General features: G+C 36.5%; 1 protein-coding gene across 2 annotated transcripts in view; it reads left to right on the top strand.

The window, feature by feature from the left end:
- Positions 1-25,963, top strand: part of RASGRP1 (RAS guanyl releasing protein 1) — a 43,242-nt gene that overhangs the window by 1,665 nt on the left and 15,614 nt on the right. For both annotated transcript variants that reach the window (XM_082317963.1, XM_082317962.1), the window contains exons 2-6: positions 1,094-1,263; positions 17,620-17,725; positions 19,871-19,933; positions 21,777-21,908; positions 23,014-23,167. In XM_082317963.1, coding sequence (XP_082174089.1) covers positions 1,094-1,263; positions 17,620-17,725; positions 19,871-19,933; positions 21,777-21,908; positions 23,014-23,167 — 625 coding nt within the window. The remainder of the gene's footprint in view (positions 1-1,093; positions 1,264-17,619; positions 17,726-19,870; positions 19,934-21,776; positions 21,909-23,013; positions 23,168-25,963) is intronic.

Raw genomic sequence — 25,963 nt, 5'->3', positions numbered from 1 at the left:
ACGCTTGAAATTTACTGGGGTGAGGTAGGGCCAGGTCTGTCTTCATAAGGCATGCGTATTTCCAGCTTCATCCAGGAGTGCCCATACGGGGATGTTTGTGTCTTTACCTGCCCTATCTTTATGTAATACGCACGCTGGATAAATTTCTTTGCCTTTTCTTCCCAGGACTGTCAGTTTATTAATGAAGTCTTGCATAGTGTTCCAAGAAAAGTTGTATGAAAGCTTAAGATAGCATCTTGAAGATGCTGGGAGTCACTTGTTTAGGAAGACTGTAGAGTGTAAATTCTCCCTGAAATAAACCCAAGTTTTATTGAAACAGCAGTGATTGTTGCCCTTTTGTGAACTGCATGGTTATACTCTCAAGTCAGATTTTGAAGTGGTTCCTGTTATTTACAGGCAAAAATGTTTCAGCACTTTTCATCGTACTAGATATGTACTTTATTTTGGTGTCTCTTACCTTTGTTATTAAAAACATTAATTTAGTCATGTATGCAATTTTAAAACAACTTAGTAGGAAATAATAGTATAGAACAGATGCAAATTAATCTGGTTTGGTTTTTTTTTTTAATTGTGAAATACTCCACTATAAAGTTGCACTGATATTTTGTTTACTTATTAGTGATTTTCCAAATGAAATTAATAAAGCTAGTCTGGCATTTTCCAATGTGTGTAATATTTGATTATAGTTATAATTTTTTTTTTCTCCTTTACGTTTGGTGGGCACACAAATATGTGGTGGTAAATTACTGCATAACAATATTCCTGTTACATAGTTTGAGGGGTTTTTATGCTTGTGCTGAAATAGTAATGTAAACATAACTCCTTAAGAAAGAAACAAGACTTCTGATAATTTTGACAGATCATTCAAGGATCTCTATAACGTGTGCTCTACAATCCACATTTAGCAGAAAAAAAAAATAAGTCACTTACTGAGCAGTCTCTTTGGTGTGCGTATTAAGTGGGAGGGTTATGTCTTTCAGCACCCTAGCTACGGGGAGTTAATTGTCCTTTAAATCTCTGCTCCTTTTCCTTGCAGTGTAAAATTTACCACTCGATCTTCTGGTATTTACTTCACTATTGTGCTTTCTTTTAGGCAACCTGCCCAACCATGCAGCACTGCCCCTGAATCAGCACTTGAGCTGAAGCCGATCAGTCATTGTCCCAGCCTTTCAAATCTTACCCAGGCCACGATGGTGCCGTTGGGGCACTTAGCCAAAGGGGCCACTTTGGAAGATCTTCTTGAAACCTGCATTCAGTCTTTTGGTGAGTGTCTGGAGGTTTTTAAAATCGTATTAATTTGTTTCTGTCCTGGCTATGTTTAGGTTACATATTAGTGAATTACATTGATTTATTAGTGGACTAGAAAGGCATAACTGAAAATTTTCTATACCGTAGGTGACCGCATATTTTTATAGGTTTGTGGATCTGTTTATGCATGTGTGTAATATATGCTAAGAGATTAGTGTGATTACTGCTTTTTTTTTTGAGAGAATAAGACAAACGCCAGTCATCTGTACTTCTACGTGTGTTTTTTATTGTTCTTTCAAGTACCAATTTGGTAAACTTTAGCAAGTAATCATTACATTTTGCGTATCATACTAATATTCTCATAATGTGTGTGAACAACATGTTTAGATTAAACATTTTGAAATGAGCAGGGCTATTTTTAAACTAGATAAAATAACACTGGATTGCTTCTTGCATTATCAGTATGGATTTAAAGTTGCTTCTCTACAAAACCGAAAGAATCCAAACAAAAATCACAACTGTATACCTTTTTGAGCCTATCAGTTATCCATTTGTCTTTTTACAATAAGAATTGTAATATATGGACAAGCATGACTGTTGCCTGAGCCCTATGTCCCTAGTTTCGCTTTCCAACTTTTTCATTAGTAATTGTGTTTATTTTTTATATTATTAAAATATGTTAGTACTGAAGGCACTCAAAATTATTCTGAATAATCTGCTTGTAAGTAGTACATCTGTTCGCTAATGCTGTGTCTTTTGGTGCTATGAGCTATTCCCAAAGCATATGTGGCAAAGTCTTGGTTGCATTTAAGTTCAGCTATATATGCATGTGAATTATGATGTGTGCTGCAGAAATTTAGACTCTTCATTGGCCAATTCATAGCAGTGTCTGTATTTGTACATCTTCTATGACGTTATGTGTGTTCTTAAGCTATGTTGGAATTTCCCAGTAGGGTATTTAAATAAATTGTAAAGTGCAACTCTTACAACTATAGATAACCTAGATAATGAAGTTCCTTAAAGAAGGTTCTTGTAGCTACCAACAAAAACACTGTCTGAAATTCATTCACATCATCGTGCCAATAAAGGAGGAGACGGAAAAAACTTTAATCTGGGCGTTTGAGGAGGGGTGGGGGTAGGGAGAAAAATGGTGGGGAAAAAAGCATAGTTGCTGAATAATTACAGGTAAACTGAGTGACTGAGCAAGTTTCTTCCCATGCATAGTACTAAAGTAAAGATATTACCCTGTACTCTAATAGTTCTGTTCAGACTGAGGTTATATCTTCAGTTGCAGATATGCTGACCTATGATATTTTGTATATTATTCTAGAAATTCCTTATTATGATCCGAATAAGTTTTATTTCAATATTAAAAACACAGAAACCCCTAAAATGTAAGCACAGATTTACTTTGTGTATATTAAGTTTACTTTCTGGAAAAAGCCCTTGATTTGTTTGCTGTCTAGGGTTAAGGAGAACAATAGGCAGCAAGTAGAGATGATGATGCATCACATTTCAGAATATATACTGCATCATGTTAATATTATACTGCACTTGCTAATATTACGTGTGCAATTACAAGTATAATTCCTGTATAAAGTATGCAGCTGAATTTATGTTCCTGGACTTAATTATACAAGTTTGGAAAAAGCAAATAATGTGTAAGAGAGGCTGCTGTCAACAATGGTGTGTAAGGGGAAGTTGGCAGCCTTTTGCCATATATGCAGAGAATATCACAAGAATGTCTAGCCAAGATGGTATTAAGAATTAATACACACAGCTGTGAAGAACACAAGTATAAGTTATTTGTCTTACAGTTTGGATAAGGGGGAAAAAATGAGAAAGGGGGATATGCTAAGTTGAAGTGAAGAGTGAGAAGGCTAAGCTTTGCCGAAGTGTTTTAAATGGATTCCAGGATGTTTTGTAGAATGACAAGTTTTGTCCAGACAGCCAAGTTAATCCAAAACCTATGCTAAGAAGGCAAGGAACAAAGATTGGATCTTGGAGTTAGTTATATTGTCTGTGGGTCTACAACAGTGCTGAGTAGAAGATGACAATGTGGACAGAATAGTGTGAGTTACAATCGTGGTGTTGTACCTGCTAATTCCAAAAGTAAAGAGTTAGGAGGCCTTTTGTTTTCTTTTTTTTTGTTTGTTTGTTTGTTTTGTTTTGTTTGTTTGTTTTTTGTTTTTTGTTTTTGTTTTTGGTTTTAGAAAAGACCGAAAGCTTATTCCGTTTAAGTTAAACATCTACTTTGGGACGATTAGTGTATGCTCTTTCACCTCTCAAATTTGGTCTTTTTAGCTTGAACTGATGAATGATAGGCATGTGCTTTGGAAACAGAAACAGTGAGGGTCATATGAGGTAGTGTGAAGTCATGTAGATGATCACTACATCTGAGAGATCAGCATTACACCAGTGTTTATTCAATAGCATGATGAGAAGGAGATGCTGAAAGTAGAGGTTTCTTCAAGTCCCATGAAAGCCTGCATTAGGATGAGTAAGATGAATCATCCTGCAAATGAATTGCCAAAAGTAAAGGCAACAGAAAAGCCAGGATGTCAGCTGGGGCAAGAGCTCAGGAAAAATATGAGATTGAAGGCAGGAAGTGTCTTAGAAAGGAATATTGGTCCTAAGATTAGGAGGTTTGTAGAGACTTTAAACCGCTCTCATCAGTTTAAAGAGAAGAGATTTGGTTATATAGGACAGTGATTCAAAACATGTTCTACATGACTTGGAAGATCTCTCAACATTATAAGTAGCTACAGATGCTGTTGCTGCTATGATCTGGATTGACAAGAAGAGCTGTAGAGCACAAGTAAATGCATCCCATGTGATTGCCTTAGAAACGAAGGGGAAGTGTAGCATATAAGTGGAGCTGACAATAACTTTTAAAGATTAAAAAGTGATCATGTGGAAAGAAAGAGAAGTCATAATAGGAGGAAAAGAGAAATAAAAGAAGGGAGAAGAGTGCATAGAGAGGAAGAGGAGGAGGTAGGGTAAAATGACTGAAAAGACTAGAAAATGCAGAGGGTGTAGAAATGTTAGATTCAGTGAAACCTCTCCATCAGAGAGCTTAATTCTGAACAGAAAGTTCATAAAGAGAAAATTAAAGGTAGATGTTCAATTGGCAACAAGATAACTGAAGTTGTGAGTTCAGGGAAGCAAAGAAGTAATTAATAGATCTTGGCTTGGAATATGACAGCTTCAGGAGGGAGATGATTTATTCTGGAGGAGATCTTCATTAGTGACTGTGATTCTGGAGTAGAATTGTAAGCAGAAGAGTTACTTTAACCATCTGCATCCATGTTTTTCCGCTATGTAGTACATAAAATGCCTGTAAAAGAATGTACTTTTGACTGGCAGACAGTTCTCTGAAAGTCAATATGGCTTTGTCTCCTACTTTGCTAGTTGTAAAGGCACTTATTCTATCAGCTTTGCTGTTGAAACCAACAGAGTAGGATCTAGTTTGCTGGTCCACGGCCATATTGACTATTTAATGCTGACAGTTCAGTAGAACACAGGAAGCATATGCTTAGTAGCACAGCCCTGCTTTTTACTAGTTCTTCTTATAGTAATCTTTGTGAGACTGCATAATGCATGTTAACATATATTTAGTCCAGAAAGTGTTACAGATCAGAGATGAAAAATATATCAGCAGTATTCACTTCACTGGATATCTTAATTTGTTAACTGTGTATCTGCTGACTATGGAAATGAAATAATAATTGTTCATAGCACCTTTCACCCTAGGCTATGCTCATGCTACTGTGAGCTTGATGTTCTGACTATGTGTTAGCAAGTCAGTTTCTATTCTAGCAGATATTTTTTTCTATTTCTGTCTTCACTATATGTTTGTGCATGGTAAGAGGTCCCTGTTTCTTTCCTGTGACTGTAAGTGTCTATCTTTATCTTATAAATTTACCTTTTTTTTTTTTTTGTCTTGAGTAAGGTTTAAGTGTGCTTGTTTTTAAACAAATACACCTTTCAAAGATTCGATGAACTATTTTAATACGCATTCAAGCTTATAGACCGTGTAAGGTCAGAGGGCCTTTTCCTTGCTCACAGAAAACATTTGTTTAAATTGTTTTTACAAGTGTTTAAAAACTCTGTTGCAATCGGGACAAAATGTATCTTCAGCATAGTGTTGATTTGCTATCTCCCTGCTTTGTCCACACTAAAGTCCTGAAACATTACTTAGAACTACCTAACAAGCAACTCCAAGAGTGCACTTGAAAGTCATAATTTAGACAAACACTTGTGTGGTCCTAAAACCATCTGAGGATCACTTAAGAGCTCAGAAACCCTAAGATCTCAAAATTTTAATATTATGAAGGTATTTCTGTTCTTAACCTTTGAGTGCGAGATCTTACTCATTCGCCTCTTACATTTGAGTACTGGAAGCATGTTTACTGTAGCACACAAAGACTTATGCTTATCCTACAATTCAGGCACTTCAGTTACTGCTAGACAAGATGAGTTTGCTCAATGGAAAAAAGAAATCATGAAACATCATCTTTAAATGCATGTCACCATGCAGTGTCCCTCTGTCTGGTTTCCTAAGAGAGATGTAAGTAAAGGGCTTTAGGAAAGCAACTGAAAAATTTCCCAGAATATGTAGCATAATTCTATGTGGAAGCTCAGCCACGATAAGCTGTTTGCAGTGGAGTTAGTTGTTTATAATGCTATGTCAATCTTAAATAAAAAAAAAAAAAATTAAACCCATGGCTACTACTTTTCAAATAAGTTAAAAATCATAACCTCAAAGATCAGCAATGTTCTTAATAGAATTTATGTGGATCTAGTGCAATCTGCAACTTCTTCTGGTCATAATACTCTTAGACAGCTAGGTCTAAGAGCAGGTTGTGATGTAAATTGTTCTGCCGTGTCTGATCAGTGCTAAACTAGCTTGTTGCCTCAATGTGTGATAAAGTGAGATGTTTGTAAACAAACCTTAGAAATTCTGGAAGCCACTTCCAGACTGATCGGGATTAAAGATGCCACGGAATTGTGTTGATAGAAATCAGAAATCTGGCAAAGGTGCTGGTGCTGGTTGCCTCTTAGGTGCTACCTGCCTAAAACTGTACAAGTTAATCATAGTTAACATTTTTTAGAATAAAAAATAACTACATTAGCAGACCTGTCTAGTTCTGTGAACTGATAATATTTTTATAGCTCACTTTTGTATCAGCATCATGCAAAAATGTATTGAGTCTTAGGAATTCTTTGAGAGCCAGGTAAGTATTGCATCCATTTTACAAACAATGGAACAGGCAAGTTACAGTTCACTCATTAGGAGAACCATAGCCATCTTCTCCTCTAACATATAGAAAATCTGAAAGTTTTATCCAATTTTTCCCCTTTCAGTTATCTAGAAAAACCCACGCTACTCTTAACATAAGTACGTTCTTCCAGTCTAGTGAAAACATACAATAGCTAGTAAAACAATCACAGTTCAAGTACCAAGTTTATTTTTATTCTTTTAGCAAATTTACCATATACCAAATTCTGGCATAGAATTCTGACTCAAAAGCAGTTATGTCTTCCAAGGCATATGCATACCCACAGAAGGCAACTCTGGTGATTTACTTTTTTCTGCTAGGTTTGCCTGAACAATCACTTGTTTTTCTCATGCTCCACAAACTTGCAGGGTTCCACCCCTCGCCCCTGAAGCCTAGGCTAAATGTTGAGGTCTCCAGTCCCCTCAAAAGTAGTTAAAGTTTGTTCACGGTATTGTTTTGTATTAAAATGTTGTTGATCATTATGTCTTAAGTAATCTGGGTGCGGTATGGTCAAATACAGTGCAGAAACTTTAGTATCACTTTGCAACAGAAACTATGTTAATGATCAATTAATGACATTGTGGGAACAGAAGAGTCATTACTGCTCTGTAGAATGCATGACACTGTGGGAACAGAAGAGTAGTTACTGCTCTGGAGAATACTAAGTGCTGTTTAGCTAACTATTAAAGTTAATTGTGATTGTACCAAAATGAAAATAGATTTCTTTTTTAGCTTGACATCTGTGGAAAAAATTTCCCAAAGAAAAAAAACTTTAGATATCTTTATATATATATATATAACTTTAGATATCTTTATATATATATATATATATACTTTAGATATCTTTATATATATATATATATACTTTAGATATCTTTATATATATATATTTTTATATATATATATAAAAGTTCTATTTAGCTAATTTGACTTCAGTATTTTCCATATGATTTTCTGAAGTCGAGAAATAAGTAATAAAAGAAAATTAAGAAAACTTAGACTTCTTGCTTTATAAAGGAGTCTCCCATTTACTTATATTTATGACAGGGATATGGTAGAAAATTCTGTCTTCATACTTCTAAATATAACTTCAGAAAAAACAATATAACTTTTATTTAGCAATGCAAAAAAGCTTAGATAGCAATAGAAAATAATTCCTTCTCCTGAGAATGTTGTATGAATTTAATTCTTTCTTCTCCTCAATCTGTGTATGAAGTTGAAGCAAGAAATAAGTCACTTGTTCTTTAGGCTTCCCCATGCATTTTACTTTCTATGTTATTTGGTTTGGTTTGTGTGTGCTTTAGAGTGAAGTCTTTCAGTGTTTTGCTGTGTATCGCCAAGTGTGAAGACATATCTTTTTCATTGCTTTTTTTAAAAGTCTGAGAAAGATGGGGCTTTCCTTAGACTGTTACATAGTTCAGTAGATCTTTCTATTATGCAGGACAGGCTGGAGATGAAAACCTAAGATAACTTTCTAAACATGATACCACTTTTTCCCCCCCATTACTGAGGTAAGGAAGTGCAAGTACAATAGCTGGCAAAAGGCAAAGATAAGAGAGTACCTTTTTGGTGCTATTAAGATTACACTTGCATTGGAGATGACTTTAGGAATCCCCAAACACTGCAGTTTTAATACTCAAATGTGTATGGAGGTTACATTAAGAAAAATTCAGTGCCTTGTGCCACCTATATTGTGATGAAAGATTATTGAGAGAGAGACCATATCTTTCTTTCAAAGTACGGAACTCCTCTGGCAGAGAACAAGTGTGAGATGTCAAGAACTTCTTTTCTATTTTAACCTTTACATTTTTTTTGGAAAAAGATTCACCTTCAAAATATTCACTTTGGGTATGGGTGAGATTGTCTTCTCCCTTCGTCTGGGAGAACCAGTTATGTTTAATGTCGATCTCCAGTATGTAGTGTTACTCTTTTAAAAGCATTCATTAAAACAAAAAAGTGCTTGTTTAGGTTGAATAACATAGAAAATGAGCAGATATCTTCATTAGTAATATTAAGAAATGCCCTGCAATAGTACTTAGGAGGCATGAGACTTGCTCTGTGCTAGACCAACCGATATAACGGGGCCAATAAAGCTTTCACTTGAACACATCTGGGAATGTTTCTCTGATGAAAATTTGGCCTACTTCAGCTAGCTTGAATCAGCAATTGGGGAGCTTCTTCTGTATGCAGATATTTGATAGTGCTACCTGGTGATTAGGTATGGTTTAAGTTGAGAGTGAAGCTGCGGGGTTGTTTTGAAACTTTGGTTCTTTTGGTCCATGGTGAACAAGAGATGTTTCAGTCTAAGGATTAACTGTTGTGGTTTAACCCAGGCCATCAGCCAAGCCCCACACAGCTGCTGACTTACCCCTGCTCAGTGGGATGGGGGAGAGAATTGGAAGGGTAAAAGTGAGAAAACTTGTGGGTTGAGATAAAGACAGTTTAATAAGTTTAAAAACAAAACAAAACAAAACAAAAACAAACAACCAAAGCCAATAACCGAAAAACCCAAACAAAACCAAGAAAAACATGTGATGTGAAAAACCCTAATTGCTCATCACCAGCCAACTGATGCCCATCCAGTCCCCGAGAAACAGCAGCCCTGGCAAACTTGCTGAGCACGACATGATATGGTATGGAGTATCCCTTTGCTCAGTTGGGGTCAGCTGTCTCGGCTGTGTCCCCTCCCAGCTTCTTGCCCGCACCCAGCCTACTCGCTGGTGGGGCAGTGTGAGGAGGCATGCCCCAACTGCTGGGTTAGAAGCTAGTTTACCAGAGTGTCTGTATACCCTCATTCCAGAAATATATCTAGAAGTTAGAGCAAAGACTAGGAAGCTGAGGTATGTAAGGGAGGGAAACCTGAAACAGTAAGTCAGAAATACTAGAGCAGGAGTAGAGTTGGAGCATGCGTCAGTCATGGAAATCAAGGCCAGGAACTGGGATCTAAGTGATCTGCAATGTCTTCAAGTCCCTGAGAGGAAAGCAGATTGGAGTCTACTGGTCTGTTACAGTTTGAACCTTTGGATGGGGCTGACTTTGTGCTTCCTTGGATCTGATGACTGGCTGCCCCAGGATCAATCATGCAGTTAGAAGCTTATTATAAAACACTGCAATAGTGGGATGAGTAAGTGCTAAGCGTGCAGCCGGGTTCAGTGGTCAAATAGTCATACCGGCCTCAGAAGTTTCTGATTCTGTTCTGGGAGTCTCATTTGTCTCATCCATCAGTGCTTATGCCAGCACAGCTGTGTTGCCAGGCATTACACTTGAATTATTCAAGAGTTGCCTGCAGCTCAAAAGCTGCACGTGGCTCCAGTATCATGATTTAAAGCTTTGAAAAAATCTTGAACACTCAAATTATGTTTTGTAGGCTTTGGAGAAAAAGACTATTTGATTAAAAGTTCTCATCTAAATTTGCTAAAATCAATATTTTAAACATGCTGTAGAACAATGTATGGGGGGGAGTGTTAACTTTTTATCTTGTTCTGTGTACTTGATCTGAATTTCCAAGGCTAATGGAGTGCTTTCCACCCACATTTCATTTGGTTTCTCCGAAGTACATTTTAATTTCTCAAAATCATCCCATTTCCCCTTGACAAGAGCTTTTATCTTCTTGTTTTCATTTCAAAGAATTACCCACCCAGAGCTCTTTCTGCAAGATGTAGCTTTCCAAAAGCTGTTTCTGAGAGAGGGTAATGGCTTTCCCTTGAGGTTTTTCTCCCCTAATGTTCTGTACCCTCACACAGAAGTCTTATTATCCTTTTTGGATGCATATTAGACTCACTTGTGTCTTGGATATATCTGCATTGTTAATGAGTATTTGGAGGAACAGCAGTGGGTTCCCCCTCCCCATTCTGTAGGGAGTTTGAAGGGGGAAGTAGACTTGGAGAAACGTCAAGTTTATAGGGTTTCTTCCAACATCTGTGTTTACTTGGCTTGTTTAGGGTTCTGTTGCTGCAGGATTGATCACAAAGTAGTATGATTCTTTCCTCTCTGGCAAGTGCTGATTTATTCTCATTTTAGTTTTGGAGTTTTTCCTCCTAAGACCAATTACTTGTGTAAATAAATTTATGTATGACTAGCTCAATAGTTACAAGCATGCATGGACAATAAGCCAATTAAAAAAAAAAAAAAAAAAAAAAAAAGAGCTTTAGTGGAATTCCCTGAGTATTTTGGTGCTGTCTGCTAAACATTATAGCATTCTTGTTGCATGAGGGTGAACACCACCATCCTGTATAGAATTAAATGCAAGCTGGAGACCTCAAGACTCCACCTGCTTTCTGCTGCAGCTAAAATTAAAACAATCATTCTTTTACCCAATTAGTGCATCATCTTTGTAAGGACATTGTAATTAAATTATGTTATTTTTGATAGATATTAAGCACTTAAAATAATGATCTGAAATGAAGCAAAATTCACTAAGGACAGGTACGAAGTTCTCCAGTTAGGGTAATCAATTGTAGAAACATTATCGTAAAGTCCTTGATATACAGTATTTCTGCAGAAAAGGATCTCAATGTGAAGATGGATTTTAAAACTGAAAATGGTTTAATGATATTGTACCACTGCAGAAACTCTAAGGAGATAAGTGCATGCATAGAGGGATGTGTGTACTTATTTTAATTTTTTAATGTATATACGTTATATATGTACATTTACATATATATTTTATATTTTATATGTAAATATATATTTTACATATATATTTATATTTTATGTATATAAAGGTATCATGTACAGGATATTAAAAATAATATTCTGGCTCTGATGCTAAGATGTCCTCTGGAGTACTATATGCAGGATTGCTTCATAAAGGTGCAAGCTGCAAAGAGTTCAGAAAAGGACATCAAAGTTGACCAGAGATGTAGAAAACCCTGCTTCTGAGGAAAAATGTTGACCAATTTGGTGTTTTCTAGCTCAGAAAAGAGACGAGGGAAGCAGTACTTAAATAGAGAAAATATATTGATAAGGGAAGGAGAATGTTTTTGCTGTCTGCTGGGGGCCAGGCATAATAGGCTTAAGCTGCCCAAGTTGCCTGAAGTCTTTGATTAGACAGTAAGGAGAACTCTCTAATGATGGAGATGCTCAAGTGCTGGAATAAGTCACCTACAGAGGCTGTGAAATCCTCATGGCTGTAGAATTTTAACAACAAATTAAACTGGGTCTGAAGTGTACTGGCTTTGAGAAAGCTGATTCTGCATTGGAGCAGGGAATAGAGTACATTAGCTCCTAGCCCTGATTTCTGCCATCAACTGAGCTTTCAGCTGTCATTAAAAAATAAAGGCTATTTCCACCTCAAAAAGTAAACGCCCTAGTTTAAGTTGAATCTGCTTACTCCATGATGGTGTCATAACCGATGAGCAGGATGGTGGCTTCTTATGAATCTGATTCTGACCAAATGTGATCAATTTCATGAAGAGAGTTAAATGAATACCTTTGTTAGAGGCTACCAAACTCCAATGTGGCAATAATAAGCCTGTAGTAAGAAGACTACTATGTGTTGCATAAGTTTTAAGCTGAAGGGGAACAGAGTGCTTCCTATTTGTGAAGGGAAGTTCCAGGAAGTATCCATGAAATACTCATGAAATATTTCATTGAATTTTGGTTGCTTCTAGCCATTCTAAGGTTATCTCATAGTACTGCACCTCACAGATGGGGCAGAGACATTGACTTATGGCTGTTTCAGTTCAGTCATTAAACCCTAGCATGTACTCCCACGTGTACCTTCATATTTAATATATCTGTGTGTTTCATCAAGGTCTTTGAGACCTTAAGAACATCAGTTCCCCCAGTTTTCAAATCACATGCTGCTTTAGTAATTTTTGCAGACATTTATAACACCATCCCCACACCATCTTCTTTAAGCCACCAGAAAAAATCCACTTTGCAGAAATCTTGAAGAATTCTATGTAGCATATCAGTATAGCAACCCACGACTTTCAGCTTTGTACTTAATAAGACTGCCTGGCAATTGCTTGATGCTTTCTTGCATTGCATTGGTTTTGGTGCTACTTTTTGATAACCACTGGAAGACTTCAGGGAGTTTACAAGAAGTTATTGATGTTCTTAGTAGCTTAGTCACTGATCACGTGATGTCAGTGCTCTGTGATTCACTTCTGATTCATTTCACATTGTACATTAGGTGATAGAGTTGGAACCTGCTTAAGAAATAAAGACAATGCTTATGAAATAAAGGCCCCTTAGACCTAGAAAAACTAACTTTTCTTTCTTGCAAAATTCAGTTCAGTTAAGACATCCTTGGCATTCTTCCTGTTGCCTTATCATTGCACTCATGAGTGGGAAGGTCTCAGTACAACAATCTTGTCTATGGAACATACTCTTTCTGTTAAGTATATTTACCACAGGCTTGGTGAACATCAGGACCTGGTGAAAAGCAGGCAGTTTGCTCTTAAAGCCTTGCTTATTGGCTTTTGAGTACTTTGATTCTTTCAACTATTCTAGGAACAAGTGATACTTCAGTTATTTCTAAATCACGGATCACAGGGAGCCACCAATGGAGCGTGCAATAGAGTGGCTGATGGGCCTAGATAAGGATGTTCTTAACCTTGTGTGTTCCGAGTCTCACATATGCAATGGAACTTTTGTAATTGTAGTTTTTAGTGGCTTTGTGTTACTACATAGATAATACAATATTTGGCCCTAAATGTCTTTGTGCTTTCACTCATGTAGTTAAATACTGAAAAGTATATTCAACTCCTGCTTCCTTGTTTGTTTCAGAGAATATTTATTAAAACATTTTAGTACAATAAGGGCATTTACAGGAGGAGAAGCATGTAACCAGTGGGTTATTTGTATTTTGCTGCAGTGAAACAAAGCTGAGGCTTATGCAGTATTTTGCAGCTTTCTTTAAGGTAAATTGACTAACTGAAACACACCCATTCCACTTTATTTAGTATTCACTTGGTGGTTTTTGCTCAGCAGAGTGTGTGGTTAGAAACAGGTATACAAACGGAAATGAAAATGAGTCTCAAAGTTTTAAAACAAACTGCTGGAGGTTCAAGAGAATGCTGCAGAGGCATTCAGAAGCACTCTTGCAACACAGTCAGGAAAGCCCTCTTATTGGCTCCACCATTTGCACAAAGATAGTTTACCATAACTTCTGTTACTTCCTTACACACAGCTATGTTTAGCAGGTTAGCTCTCTTGAAAAGAAGTGACCTAGTGGTCAGAGATGTGAAAGACCCAGTGATAGTTCTGAAACCAAAACTGAGCTGGAGTCTCTTCTCATCTAAGGGCCATTTTTACCAGTTTAACTCCATAGATTTTTTTTTTTTTTTTAATTATGAATTTGTGAAATAAAAATGGAAGAGGTATCAGACTCAATATTTTTCTTCTTAGTAACACTTGCCATATCATGGTGTATGCACTTAAAAAGTGCTTCCTTTTAAAATTGGGCAGGAAGATGACATTAAATATTTGGTACTGCATGTGTTTGTAAAACCGTGTGCTGCTACAATTCCATGCAGGCTTGCTGTTCAGTGCTGAACTGTACTGGGAACTTTAAGATTTTTTGCTGCAGGCTGCTTATTTTGGTTTTTAGACCATTGCTAATACAATGTTTTTCTTTGTGGACATGAGGCTTTTAGTTGGGTGAGGGAATGGATAGCATAAATCTTAGTACTGCTTTAATGCGTGCAAAATAATTACATGTCGTCGTAATGAAGTCTACCTCTGTTGTGGGATAGTTAGGTCTGGATGTTGTGAAGCATAAATGTACTTTTGTTATGCAAGAAAATACCATAAATGTGTTGACCTAATCAGTAATAGTGGGCAGAACATACTGTTTTTCTCTGCATCTTTGTAAAGTGGAAAAGAGACCTTCTGGAGGACAGAAATTCAGTCTGGAACCTGGTGCCAAATGGTACCTGTGTTACGTCATGGCAGAGGATTTTGGAATACGCCCAGAGGAGAAACTGCTCTGAGAGAGTTATTTGCTGTCTTTGTCAGCTGGAGATGATCTATATTGAGCACTTCTGAAAAGCTGGTGATTTAATTACAGCTGTATATACTTAATAGTATGTGTGCACACAACCATTTGGCTTCCAAGTTAAGCATATATTGAACTGCTTTTCTGATTAAACAAGAGCTGTTGGATGGAGGTTCTGGCAGAACACCAAGTTTTGTAAAATGGATGAGAATTGATACAGGCCTCTGTATGCAAGGCCTAAAATAATTTCACTCTTCCTGAAGACACTGGAAGAGTACAAAATGCCAAACACTAAAAGCCTGAATAAATATTGATTCCTGATGTCCCAGCCTTCCTCTGCAAATTTCTCACTTCCCTGGCTGAAGACTCACTGTTTTGCCCTCAGTGCACCTGCTGTAATACATAGGGAGTTTATATCCCAGAAAGATTCTTTAGGTAATGACTGAAATTCTGTGAGAACACGAACAAGGAATGCATAAACTTCAGTTCATGCTATAAAACTGAGAACTTGTAGTACAAGTCAAAAGGCAGCTCAAGAACTTTTAGTTACTTGTGGTCTATACTGCTCTCGTTTATGGGGCTGTAGGACACACTGACTTTCCCTTCACCCATATCGCTGTGGGTAGAATTGCTCCTTATAATTTAAGTGTAACCACAGAAGGTAGATTCAGAAAATGTTTTCTCATCTTCAGTGTTGAAGATCACATGAGGCATGAAGTTCTCATTCTGGGCTTGATAGTGCTGAGTGGGTTGCTGCATGTTCATATAGGCTCTGCCAGAATTTACTGATCAGGAATTTTCTGCTTGTCTTACCTGAGAGGCTGGCTGTAGTAAGATATTTCAAGACTGTTTATTGTATTGACTTTCCTCCAAACTGAGTATGCTTTTGCTAGGAGAATGAAGTTACCCACACCAGATATATGATACCCAGAACATCCTCTGCTTTCAGGGCTTCAAACAGTCAGCTAAAACAATAACTTCACTTGTAAACTACAGATCTAGGCCATTCTGAGTCACCTTCCTACTGAATTACATCTACTCTTTGCTCTCTACAACTAGCTTTGCTCTCTACAACTACCTGAAAGGAGGTTGTAGCGAGGTGGGGGTCAGTCTCTTCTCCCTAGTAACAAGCGATAGGACGAGAGGAAATGGCCTCAAGCTGCGCCAGGGGAAGTTTAGGTTGGATATTAGGAAAAACTTCTTAACCGAAAGGGTACTCAGGTGCTGGAACAGGATGCCCAGGGCAGTGGTTGAGTCTCCATCCCTGGAGGTATTTAAAAGACAGGTGGACATGGTGCTTGAGGACATGGTTTAGTGGTGGACTTGGCAGTGCTAGGTTAATGGCTGGACTCGATGATCTTAAGGGTCTTTTCCAACCTTAATGATTCCATGATTCCATACTCTGCATGAAACAGAGTCAGCCTGTCTGCCAGCTTAAACTAAATTTGATGGAAAGATAGGAATCTCGAAGAATTGCTTGTGTAGAAGAAGAGACATCCAGACCGGTGCCCACATTGGTGTAGGGGCAGCTGTGTGAGCCCAGCATTGGTTTGATTTGATTTGCTGTCTGGCCAGTCAGCCTGGATTCAACCACAGCTTGTATTGCTTTTGTGTAGCTGATAGCTTTAAGCATGAGTGAGGAGTTATGGCATTGTTGTGGGGAAGAGAAGGAAAAGACTTTCAGGGGAGAGTATAGTAATAAAGGGCATGAATAGGACTATTGTGGCGTGAAGATCAGAAGAGACAGATCTAGAGGAAATCAGATTTTATTAGTTCTACCAAAGATCCAATGTATTGTTCAAAAGGAAGGCCTGGGCTCTGGGGTTCTCTCTTCACATTTGGTACCTTCCTGTAGAAGGGCATGGAAACTCTTGCTCAGTGACTAACATGGATTATATTGTTTTGCAAGTGGGCTAAGTTTAATGTTCCTTTTTGGTGTTGTGCAATTTAAAAATGGTTTGGTTTTTTTTTTCCCCCCTCTAATAGTAAATGCTATTTCAGGTGCTGCAAATCTGCTGTTTCACCTACCTCTTCCATTTTGCCTTATTCTGCATTGCTTCTGTATATTGTTCCTGTTATTGCTATTTTACATGATAACTACATTTATCCTCATAGAGGACTATGTATTTAAAATTATTCAAAAAGGTAGATTTTCCTTTGTGTTTGAAAGGGTGTCTAATTCCATTTCAAGCTACTTAGGTTTTCTCATGGCAGGCTGTAGAAAAACATCATCTGTTAATATTTACAAACACTTTCACTACTGTGTTTGTTACAGAAATGGAAACTTTTTTAAACATTCTGCTACATTTGATGTCCTTGATCTTTTCTGAATATGGAAAAAAAAACACAAGACCTACAAGACAGATGTAGTCTAAAAACCTTCTTCAAGTGAAATCCTTGTGATGGATAGTTCAAAGGAATGTGTTAGGACATTTAGGTCCACCACAGGGAGTACACATAGGTTAACCTCTGGGCTTCTGCATACGTTACATCTCGTTCCATACGCATCTGGGTATAGATCCTAACCTGTGCATGTACTTCAGCATTATGTATATCAGCTGTATAAAAACCCTCACAAACACTTAAGAATATTGCCATTCTGTTTGATAAGTTCAGTCATGCCACTGACTGACTGGTATGGATCACTAACTGAATTCTTTTGCTCCGCAATTCATTAATTTGTTTCAAAGGTTATACTCATCTGCCTAAGACTAAGCATTTAAGTGCATTGCTGGGCTGAGATCATTATGTATAATTATCTAGATATTATGAGTGCTTTTGGGACACAGCTGCTTTTTTACTTGCCTTTTTTGCTTTGGGGGGGGGTGTTGGTGGTGTGGTTTTTTTGTTCGTTTTTTTTTTGTTTTGTTTGGGTTTTTTTGTTTTTTGTTTTTTGGTTTTTTTTTTTGGCTAAGGGTCTTCCAAATCATGGTAGTGAAATATAGTTGTTGTTATATAGCTCTCATCAGAAAAATGCTGCACTTCCTAAGTTAGTAAGTTACTGCTGTCTTTGAAATAGCGTAGGTGAACAGGCCTGATTAGAATTAGTATTCTCAAAAAGCTTCTTGCAAGTTCTTTATGAAGGTATACCAAGATTTCAATACAAATACTTTTTTTTTTTTTTTTTTTTTTTTTTTTTTTTAGATTTAGAAGGAAATGCATATCAAAACAACCAGCTGCTAAAGATAATTCTGGCCATGCATCAGTTTATCATCTCCTCTGCAGACATGCTCCAGAAACTAATTGATCTATATCCTTTGTAATATTCACCTGATGTTAAGGTAATATTAGATAACTTGACAACTTTGAAATGGGTAAGTAGAAGATATTTAATCTATGTGTGTATTACTGTTCCACTAATTAAACAATATACTTGTTCTTTACAGTTTTTGATTGTATAGTGTGTTTTTGTTTGGTTTAGGGTTGGGGTTTTTTGTTTGTCTGTTTGGTTTAGCTTATCATCCACAGAGAAAAAGATGAAACTCCAATTCAGACTTTAAGTAGGATAAATCGTCCTCCATTGGCCACGGAGGGAATCTCTAGCAGGTGTTAGATTAATGTACGCACCTCAGTTAGGTACTGTGAACCTGGGCTTAAGTTTCAGATCTCTTTCTGTCCTCCGTACAAATAGAAGAGCAAAGAACAAAAGTGTAATTTTTGAAAATATTCTGATTGTATCACCTGGAGATGAAAATTTTCAACAAATATTATTTCTCACTCACACACTCAAAACTACAGTGCACTGAAAAGCTTTTCCTTCCTATTTGTTCCCATTTTGAAGTGACTGCCTGGACTCATACTGTGAAAAATCTAATGAGCCAGAAACACACAACGAAGCTACTAGATCATATTGGCAATACTAGTCTTTCTTAGGAATTTTTAATTGTGGAGTGTATTACCTGACTACTTAGCTTTACAGAATGCTTACTCCTAATTAGATAAGCACAGTACAGGAAGCAGACCTCACACGCTAAGAATCTCCAGTCAATTTTGGTACAATTTAATTTAGATAATCCTTTCTTCCCCCAAACTCTGTATCTTACTGGCTTTTAAAAGCAGCATCATTTACAACAGAGCTTTACTGTAGTGTTAGATTCTGACTGTCCTGCTGCTTCTCTAAGCAAGAAGTTAGATCAAGTGTGCCAAGCTTTAACTGTGGTGTAGTGTTGCATTTAACTTAGGCTCATGCACTATTTCAAAATGGAAGAAAGTAATTGCTTGCATGTTTCTGATTAGTAACGTTTTCTAGAGTCAGAGAAGTGATTCAAACTTTTATCAGACTTGCATATTTTGCAAGCTTGTTTTTTGACTCTGTGTATAGCTCCCTGTAAAGACACTGAAAGGCAGGGACTGTTTTGAATGGATCAGATGATAGTCTGGGCTCTTGTATTTTGAAAAACCTTGCAAATGTCCCAGTTTCACCTTTTCCATCCCCTAAATTACATTAGTGATTTTAGATGGTTATGGATGATTTGAAAGCCATCTAACTTCAGACATTCAGTTCAGAGCCCTTCAAAATATTTGGGAACTTATTCAGACCTCACTAGCTCTATAGTCAGCCTAATTTAAGAACTTAATATGGGTGCTTGAATTGTGGATGGTATGGCCCCTCAGTTGCGGTAGATTTAGGCTGCAGTTAACTTCAATCAGATTGTGGGAGGATCCACATGATATTTTCATTAAAATATGTTTTGTAGAACTGAAAATATACGTGTAATCTACAGCAGAAGAATCAAGATATGCACAATACGTTTTCCAAATGGATTTTCCATGTCTTCAAAAGACATTGGCTACAATACCAAAACATGTTTCATAGAGCTACTAGACTAAAAATATGGGTGTTTCTTTCCAGTTATCACAGCAAGTCAAATGAAAACTGTTGCATAGTTAGAAAGGTGATGTTAGCAAGGAGAGGCATTTCACATTTTTCTCTACCATTGTATACAACTGGTTATGTTTAAAAGAAAATAGCATCTTTTTTGGAAAAGCTCCAGTGAATCGTAATTAACTGAAAAGGATTTCTTCATAAAAACACTGATGGGTAAATTTGGTATTATTGTTTCACATTTTAGTAAAGATGTGCAAGTGTATGAGTTTTATCAGAAATTGTGAGGCATGTTGCAAAGAAACACATGTAGAAAGCAGAGTCATTTCACTACTTAGCACTACTCAGTACTTGGGCGGCTACATCAGTATTACTCATAGTGGTCATATTTACAATAAACTTTTGCTAACGATCTTAGCATATACTTTGTATACACTTGTGTAAAACCCTAATCTGATATTATATGCCATCAATAGAATGATTCCTTTTGCTTACAGGTAGGGAAGTAGCAAGCATGTTGCATTTCATATCATATGTGAATGGAAGTGGTTTTCCTTAACAGTTTTCTACCTATCTTAATGCTTTAGAAAATAAATCTTCCATGCTGTGTGTAAAGATATGCTATTTTGTGAGGTAAGAATATTCTTGCTTGGTAGCTATTAGTCTGCAGCTATCCATGTGCCGTACGTAAGAATGCTTTTGCATATCTTAAGCTGACATTAAAAAGAGAAACAGCTATAAAGCTTCAGCTTTTCAAGGTTCACTTTAGCAGCTTTACAGAAAAAGGCCCAACTGGCTTTGTGCAGATCCATTGAAGTCAGTGCATGAATTATTGCATCGCAGTTTTGAACTCAGTCTGCATGAATCTGTGTCTTAAACATCAGTGAAAATTGACAGGGCTGAGGAATTGGTAGCATTGTGTCTAACGTTATTATATAGGTCTATTAAAAAAATGAAGTGGGATATTACAGCTATTTTTATATTAAGCAAAACTCTATTGTATTCAGTAGGTAATTCTCCTTAGTAATTCTACTTAGTCACTTGCAATGATCCTGGATCACTTTTTTTTTTTAATTAAGTATAATAAAGTTTGATAGTTTAGAGAGAACAGAAGAGAGGAAAAAAAGATACAAATCTGATAATAGATTACCATGTGATACTTCTTTTTTACACAAAATGCGAAATAAGTAGTAACACAAAAGTAAAATTGGGTTTAAATGGCGATGATTTTATTAGCTCAAAGCAGGTTATTGATTAGGTCAGAATGCTCTGTTGTATGTGATCTGGGAGCATTTTTGCTTCTAGGCGGATTCATACGTACATGCTTCCATAAGAATGTGCATTTCTGTTTTTCCAACAAGCATAGATTTTTACATGCATGGGTGTACTGGGTCTGGCTGGGATGGAGTTAACTTTTTTTTCATGGCAGTCCGTATGATGCTGGGCTTTGCATTTGTGACTAAAACACAGCAACATTTTTGCTGTTGCTGAACAGTGATTGCACAGCATCAAGACTTTCTGAGAGTAGGCTGGGGGTGAGCAGGAGGTTGAGAGGGGACACAGCTGGGACAGCTGACCTGAATTGACCAAAGGGGTGTTCCGTCCCATACAGTATCATGCTCAGCAATAAAAACTTGGGGGGTAGTCATTCCAAAGTAGCTGTTACTCGGATACTGGCTGGGCATCTTGTGGGATGATGGTGAGTGATTGCCTTTGCCTGACTTGGTTGGTTGGTTGGCTTTTTTCTTTCATTCAGTTATTAAACTGTCTTTATCTTGACCCACACATTTTTCTCACTTTTGCCCTTCCTATTCGCTCCCCGATTCTGCTGGTCAGGGGGGGGAGGAGTGAACGAGCACGGGGGTGGGTACTTAGTTGCTGGCCAGGGTCAACCCACCGCAATGGGTGACAAGTCACATATAGGAATTGAAATATAAAATATATGACTGAGACAATTTGAATGTCTAACATAGAAAAGTGTAGTTCTCTGAAAATATTTTATGCATATGAGACTGAATCACCTGTAAACTATTAAATATATTTAATTAGTAAATTTTTCTTCAGTTAATGGATAAAATTCTGACTAGCATAGTGCATTTTTTTGATGTCCAGACCAAATAATTCCAAGTTTTAAAGGAATATATAAAATTATCTAGAAGTTCATGAAGAAAAAAAGAGCATGTATATTATCTGGATTTAATGTGAAACTAGAAATTTTAATATTGAATTTATTGCATGCATATATGTAGTATAGTTCTCTACAGCATTAAGCCAGGTAGTTTCTAATTCGTTTTTAATCTCGAAATTTTGATTTTTGATAAAATCAACATAGCCTAGGAAAAGCATCTAAAAGCAAGATTTATCCCTTGAACTTGATCAAGAAGAAATACAACTACAATACAATCTAAATTTCAGCCTTACTGATGTTAGAGCAAAACCTTTATTTTTGTGTTTCTGTATTTTCAATGTGCAATAGGTATTGGATTACAGAGTTCTGGGTTATGTTCAAAATGGACTCTAAACTATCCACAACTATGGAGGAATTTCAAGAACTGGTTAAAGCTAATGGTGAGGAGTTACACTGTCGTCTAATTGACACAACTCAAATGTGAGTGCCAAAGTTTCAATATGCTCGGAAAACAAACTTTTTCTCTGAATTTCCTTTATTCAAATATAACGTCTCTCCAGTATAGCAGGATAATGGTCCTATAATGGGTTAATTTGAATAAGTCATATTATCTATTCTTAGAAGAGTTTATACATCATTATAGATGAAATATATATTATGTAGAGGAGCAGAATGCCTTTTGAGAATGGCTTAGGTTGAATTTAACTGCTGTGTAGACTTTGTGCTGATTCTCTATGCTAGATAAATTTTACTGTATGCGGGGAACTTAGAAAATGTGTAGAGGCCTAATGATTTTGAAAGATCACTTGAAGTCGGTGAGAAAGGAGAATGCATTTTGATTGAGTAACAGATGAGGTTAAAAAAGTGTGTTTGTATTTTTAACACCAAAGGTAAGTGAGAAGATATAGTTTATTGCATTGTCAAACTCTTGATACTATTTTATGTGATTTTAGTTATGAAATTACTTGTCCTGTCAAGAATAAATCCTACAGCTATACATCACATAGTTCCTTCTTGGGAAGACAACCTTCCTTGTTATATGAGTGTAAGATAGTTCTGTGGAACTGTATAGCACTGTCAATTCATACTTTGGTTGGAAATGCACAGGCAAAAGCAGACCAGAATTTGGCATACATTTTATATCTGATTATGAAAGAGGATATTTCAGTTTTTCAAATACAATTAAATTTCATTACCACATGGGTGAATAGCATAGGGGGACAGTTCCTACTCGGAAGCTGGTCAAGGAAATCTGTAAGAACTATTAAATGGAGGAGTACTGGATGTGTTCAATGAAGACAAAGTTATGGACAGCAATTCTGGAAGTGCAATATATAATCTCATGCTGTTTAGTAATATAGTTGTACTTACGTGCTACATCAATATAATACTTAAAGACTAACAACAATGTTTCATCATATAATCTCTAATGCGTGAAAGGAGCTTGCTGTTTAGAAATTAAAATAATTCACCTTTTATTGCAGTAAGGCATGAAAACAATCTTATTTTTCTATTAGGGAGAGAGGAAAAGTTTGCTCTTCAGAAAATAACTCAGGGTAATTCTGTTTTAAAATTTGTCTAAAAGAAATTCTAGGGATTGGTCTAGAAAGCTGACACAGCGTGTAAAGGCCAACACCAGTAAGAAACGGAAAGTCTCGCTTCTTTTTGATCACCTTGAGCCAGAGGAGCTGTCAGACCACCTTACCTATCTTGAATTTAAGTCTTTCAGAAGAATATCAGTAAGTGATATTTATTTATTTATTTATTTTAAACAAAGATGGGAAGGACGTAGGAAAGATGGGAGAGGGGTAGTATTACAAGATTAACGCTGCAGTGCAAGCTGTTGGACAAGCTGAATCTATGTCCAGACTTTTTGTTTTACTAGTGTTGAAGGTGGCCAGTGGTACTTATTCGGAGTACATACCCTTTTGCTGCAGTCATTTGAGAGAGGGAGAGTGAACCTTTTAAGCAACTGTGGAACAGAGTTGGGGCAAGGTCAGTTGGAAGGAAGAGCAGTAAACCATTTGATCTTCTTCCAAATAATCTCTTTTTGTTAGAACAAGCAGTGGCATTGGGCACAGGAACAAGCAGCCTCCTTTGACTCAAATCAGTAATCATGCTGAAATAGGATGAAGGAAACTTGGAATATTTTCCTAGAATGCTAACCTCCTGTGGCTGTAGGAAACAGTGCAGCATTCTTGTGCAGTCATTAATGGACTGTCTGTATAGGAGGTGTCCGCTGGACTCTGCTTGCCATTTTTGATTGTGCATAACAAAATAAAGACTAAGGATAAGAAGACATTTGAGAACATGCCATTTTTTAATGTAAGGGGGGTTTAAAATATTTTATTAGACAAGCTTTCAAGTACCCAAACAATTCTTAAGGATTTCTCATTTATGTTTTCTTTAATTTGATTTTTCTCAGCTATGTTGGTAGCTGATAAGATGCTAACTTCCCTACGCATCTTGGCTTCACTTGCGTCCTAGTATTGCTATAACATTACTTCTATTCAAACTTGATACAGTTCACACATGGAAAAGAAAAGTGGACATTAGAGACTGAAATCTAAGATGGTTGCAAAGTCAGTGTGATGATAACAGTGAAAGCAAAGTGGGCTTTTTAGGGGTTTTTGTTTGTTTTGGTTATTTAGTGGTTTTTCTTTGAAGCACTACAATTTGAAGATGAAGTCTTGCAAGGAAAGGAGCTCTCAATAGATTGTGGAAGATTTCACAGTCGTGTGTTAGTGTACTTTATTTTGAGCTGACAGTACATGACTCTTCATGCTTTGTGTTAAATTCAAAAAGCTATAGAACCAAAGTCATGCACAGATTGCTGCCTGTAGGCAGTAATAATATGCAAAGCTTATATAACTCTTAACATTTTCAAGCTCTGTGCAGACATAAAGTAAATAATGATTAATGAGCATAACAAATATGATTGCAGTCAGAGTGTCAGATATGTCATAGAGTTCCAGCAGTTACACACTTGTATGCATTTTATATGCAGGGTCCTTGCATATGTTTTGGTATAAATTGAGTTTACCGAAACCTCAGATCAGAAAATAATGTGTAATTAATAAATAGCTATATTCATTAACCCTTTGCAGAATGTGTTCATGATACGCTAAGCCACAGAATCCTTTTGTTATTCTAACATGGCAGCATATACTGGGAGGAAGGCTGCAAATGACCTGCTGTGTTATCAGTTACTGGAATAACTATTCATAGGTTCGGTAATTTGAAAGTCAGAAAGGAATACTTGATCCCCTGATTATATACAGCACACAGCAAAAATCTTCCATAAGGCACCATGTATCTTGCAGCAAAGAAAAATGGAGGGAGTGGTGTTCACAGAGTAATGACTGCAGGTATGCTGGTGTTTGGAAACCATTTTAATTTATAGTTATAAAATAAAAAGAATCTGGATTCTGCTTTCCTGTTGAGGCTCGTAAGTTAGTCATTGCAGTATCAGACTCCTGCATTATTTAAGTACCTGGACTTCTCTACCATATCTGCCACTAACAATCTTGTTACAGCTGACTTCGTTAATAAACTCTTGCTCCAAAATTATTTCGAAACATTAAGTAGTATGTTAGATATAAATTTGTTCAGCATTTAAAAAAAGTATTTTCTGAAGGAGAGAGCTGCTGAGAACAAAATATAAACTAATCAAACTGATTCATAATTGCACTGAAACTGTTATGAAGTCCGTAATTATGTAGTCAGAAATTGAAAAATTATCTATCTGTATAGAGTAGTTGCTTAAATTTCAAGATCCAGCCAAATCTGGCTGGAGTTCAAAATTCAAACAATAATTGTAAGTAAGTACTATGTAATCTCAGAGACAGCTCTACTTATTACTGTTAATATTTCTTCCATTTCTAATTTAATAAGGGGGCTAATCCAGACACGTCTGCTGTCATATCTGCTTTTTAAAGTGTTAATAGTTCTTACTAAATGGATGGAAAAAAATTTAAAAAGTGGAGAGAAAGTGAGAGGGGGAGCAAGAAACAAACAGCAGCCTGACAATTTATGACCTTTTATTGAGCATCAATTCCATTCAGCATATTTCTGTGGCCTTAAGAAAGGAATATGTGTCTATTACAGCTATGAATGTTTTTGGTAAGATGTTAGTATTAGTGGTCATAGTAAAGAATGGATGTATAAATCCTGTGTCACATTTTCTGATGATTCAAATTCTTGTGTATTCTTATTAATGGACAAATCAAAAGAATGGATAAACATTGCATCAACAAAACCAAATGATTGCTTCTCTTTGATCTTAATGGGAGGAATGGCTTAAAAAAAAAAATCTTTGTCACATACTGGTGTCTACTGAAAAATTTTAGATCACTTTGGTTAAATAAGAGAATCTCACAAGCTGTATTAAAAATATTAAGGAATCTGTAGCCCTCATTCTTAATGGTCTTATCTCAGTTTTATATTAATCTTATTGAACTTGCTTTTTTTTATTACTGTAGCTTAATTCAGAAGTGTGTCCTAGCTACATAAACGGAACGCTTAACTTCCTTAAA

This window comes from Platalea leucorodia (assembly GCF_965183815.1).
Source record: "Platalea leucorodia genome assembly, chromosome: 7".
Lineage (NCBI taxonomy): Eukaryota > Metazoa > Chordata > Aves > Pelecaniformes > Threskiornithidae > Platalea > Platalea leucorodia.
This window is presented reverse-complemented; position numbering and strand designations above follow the sequence as displayed.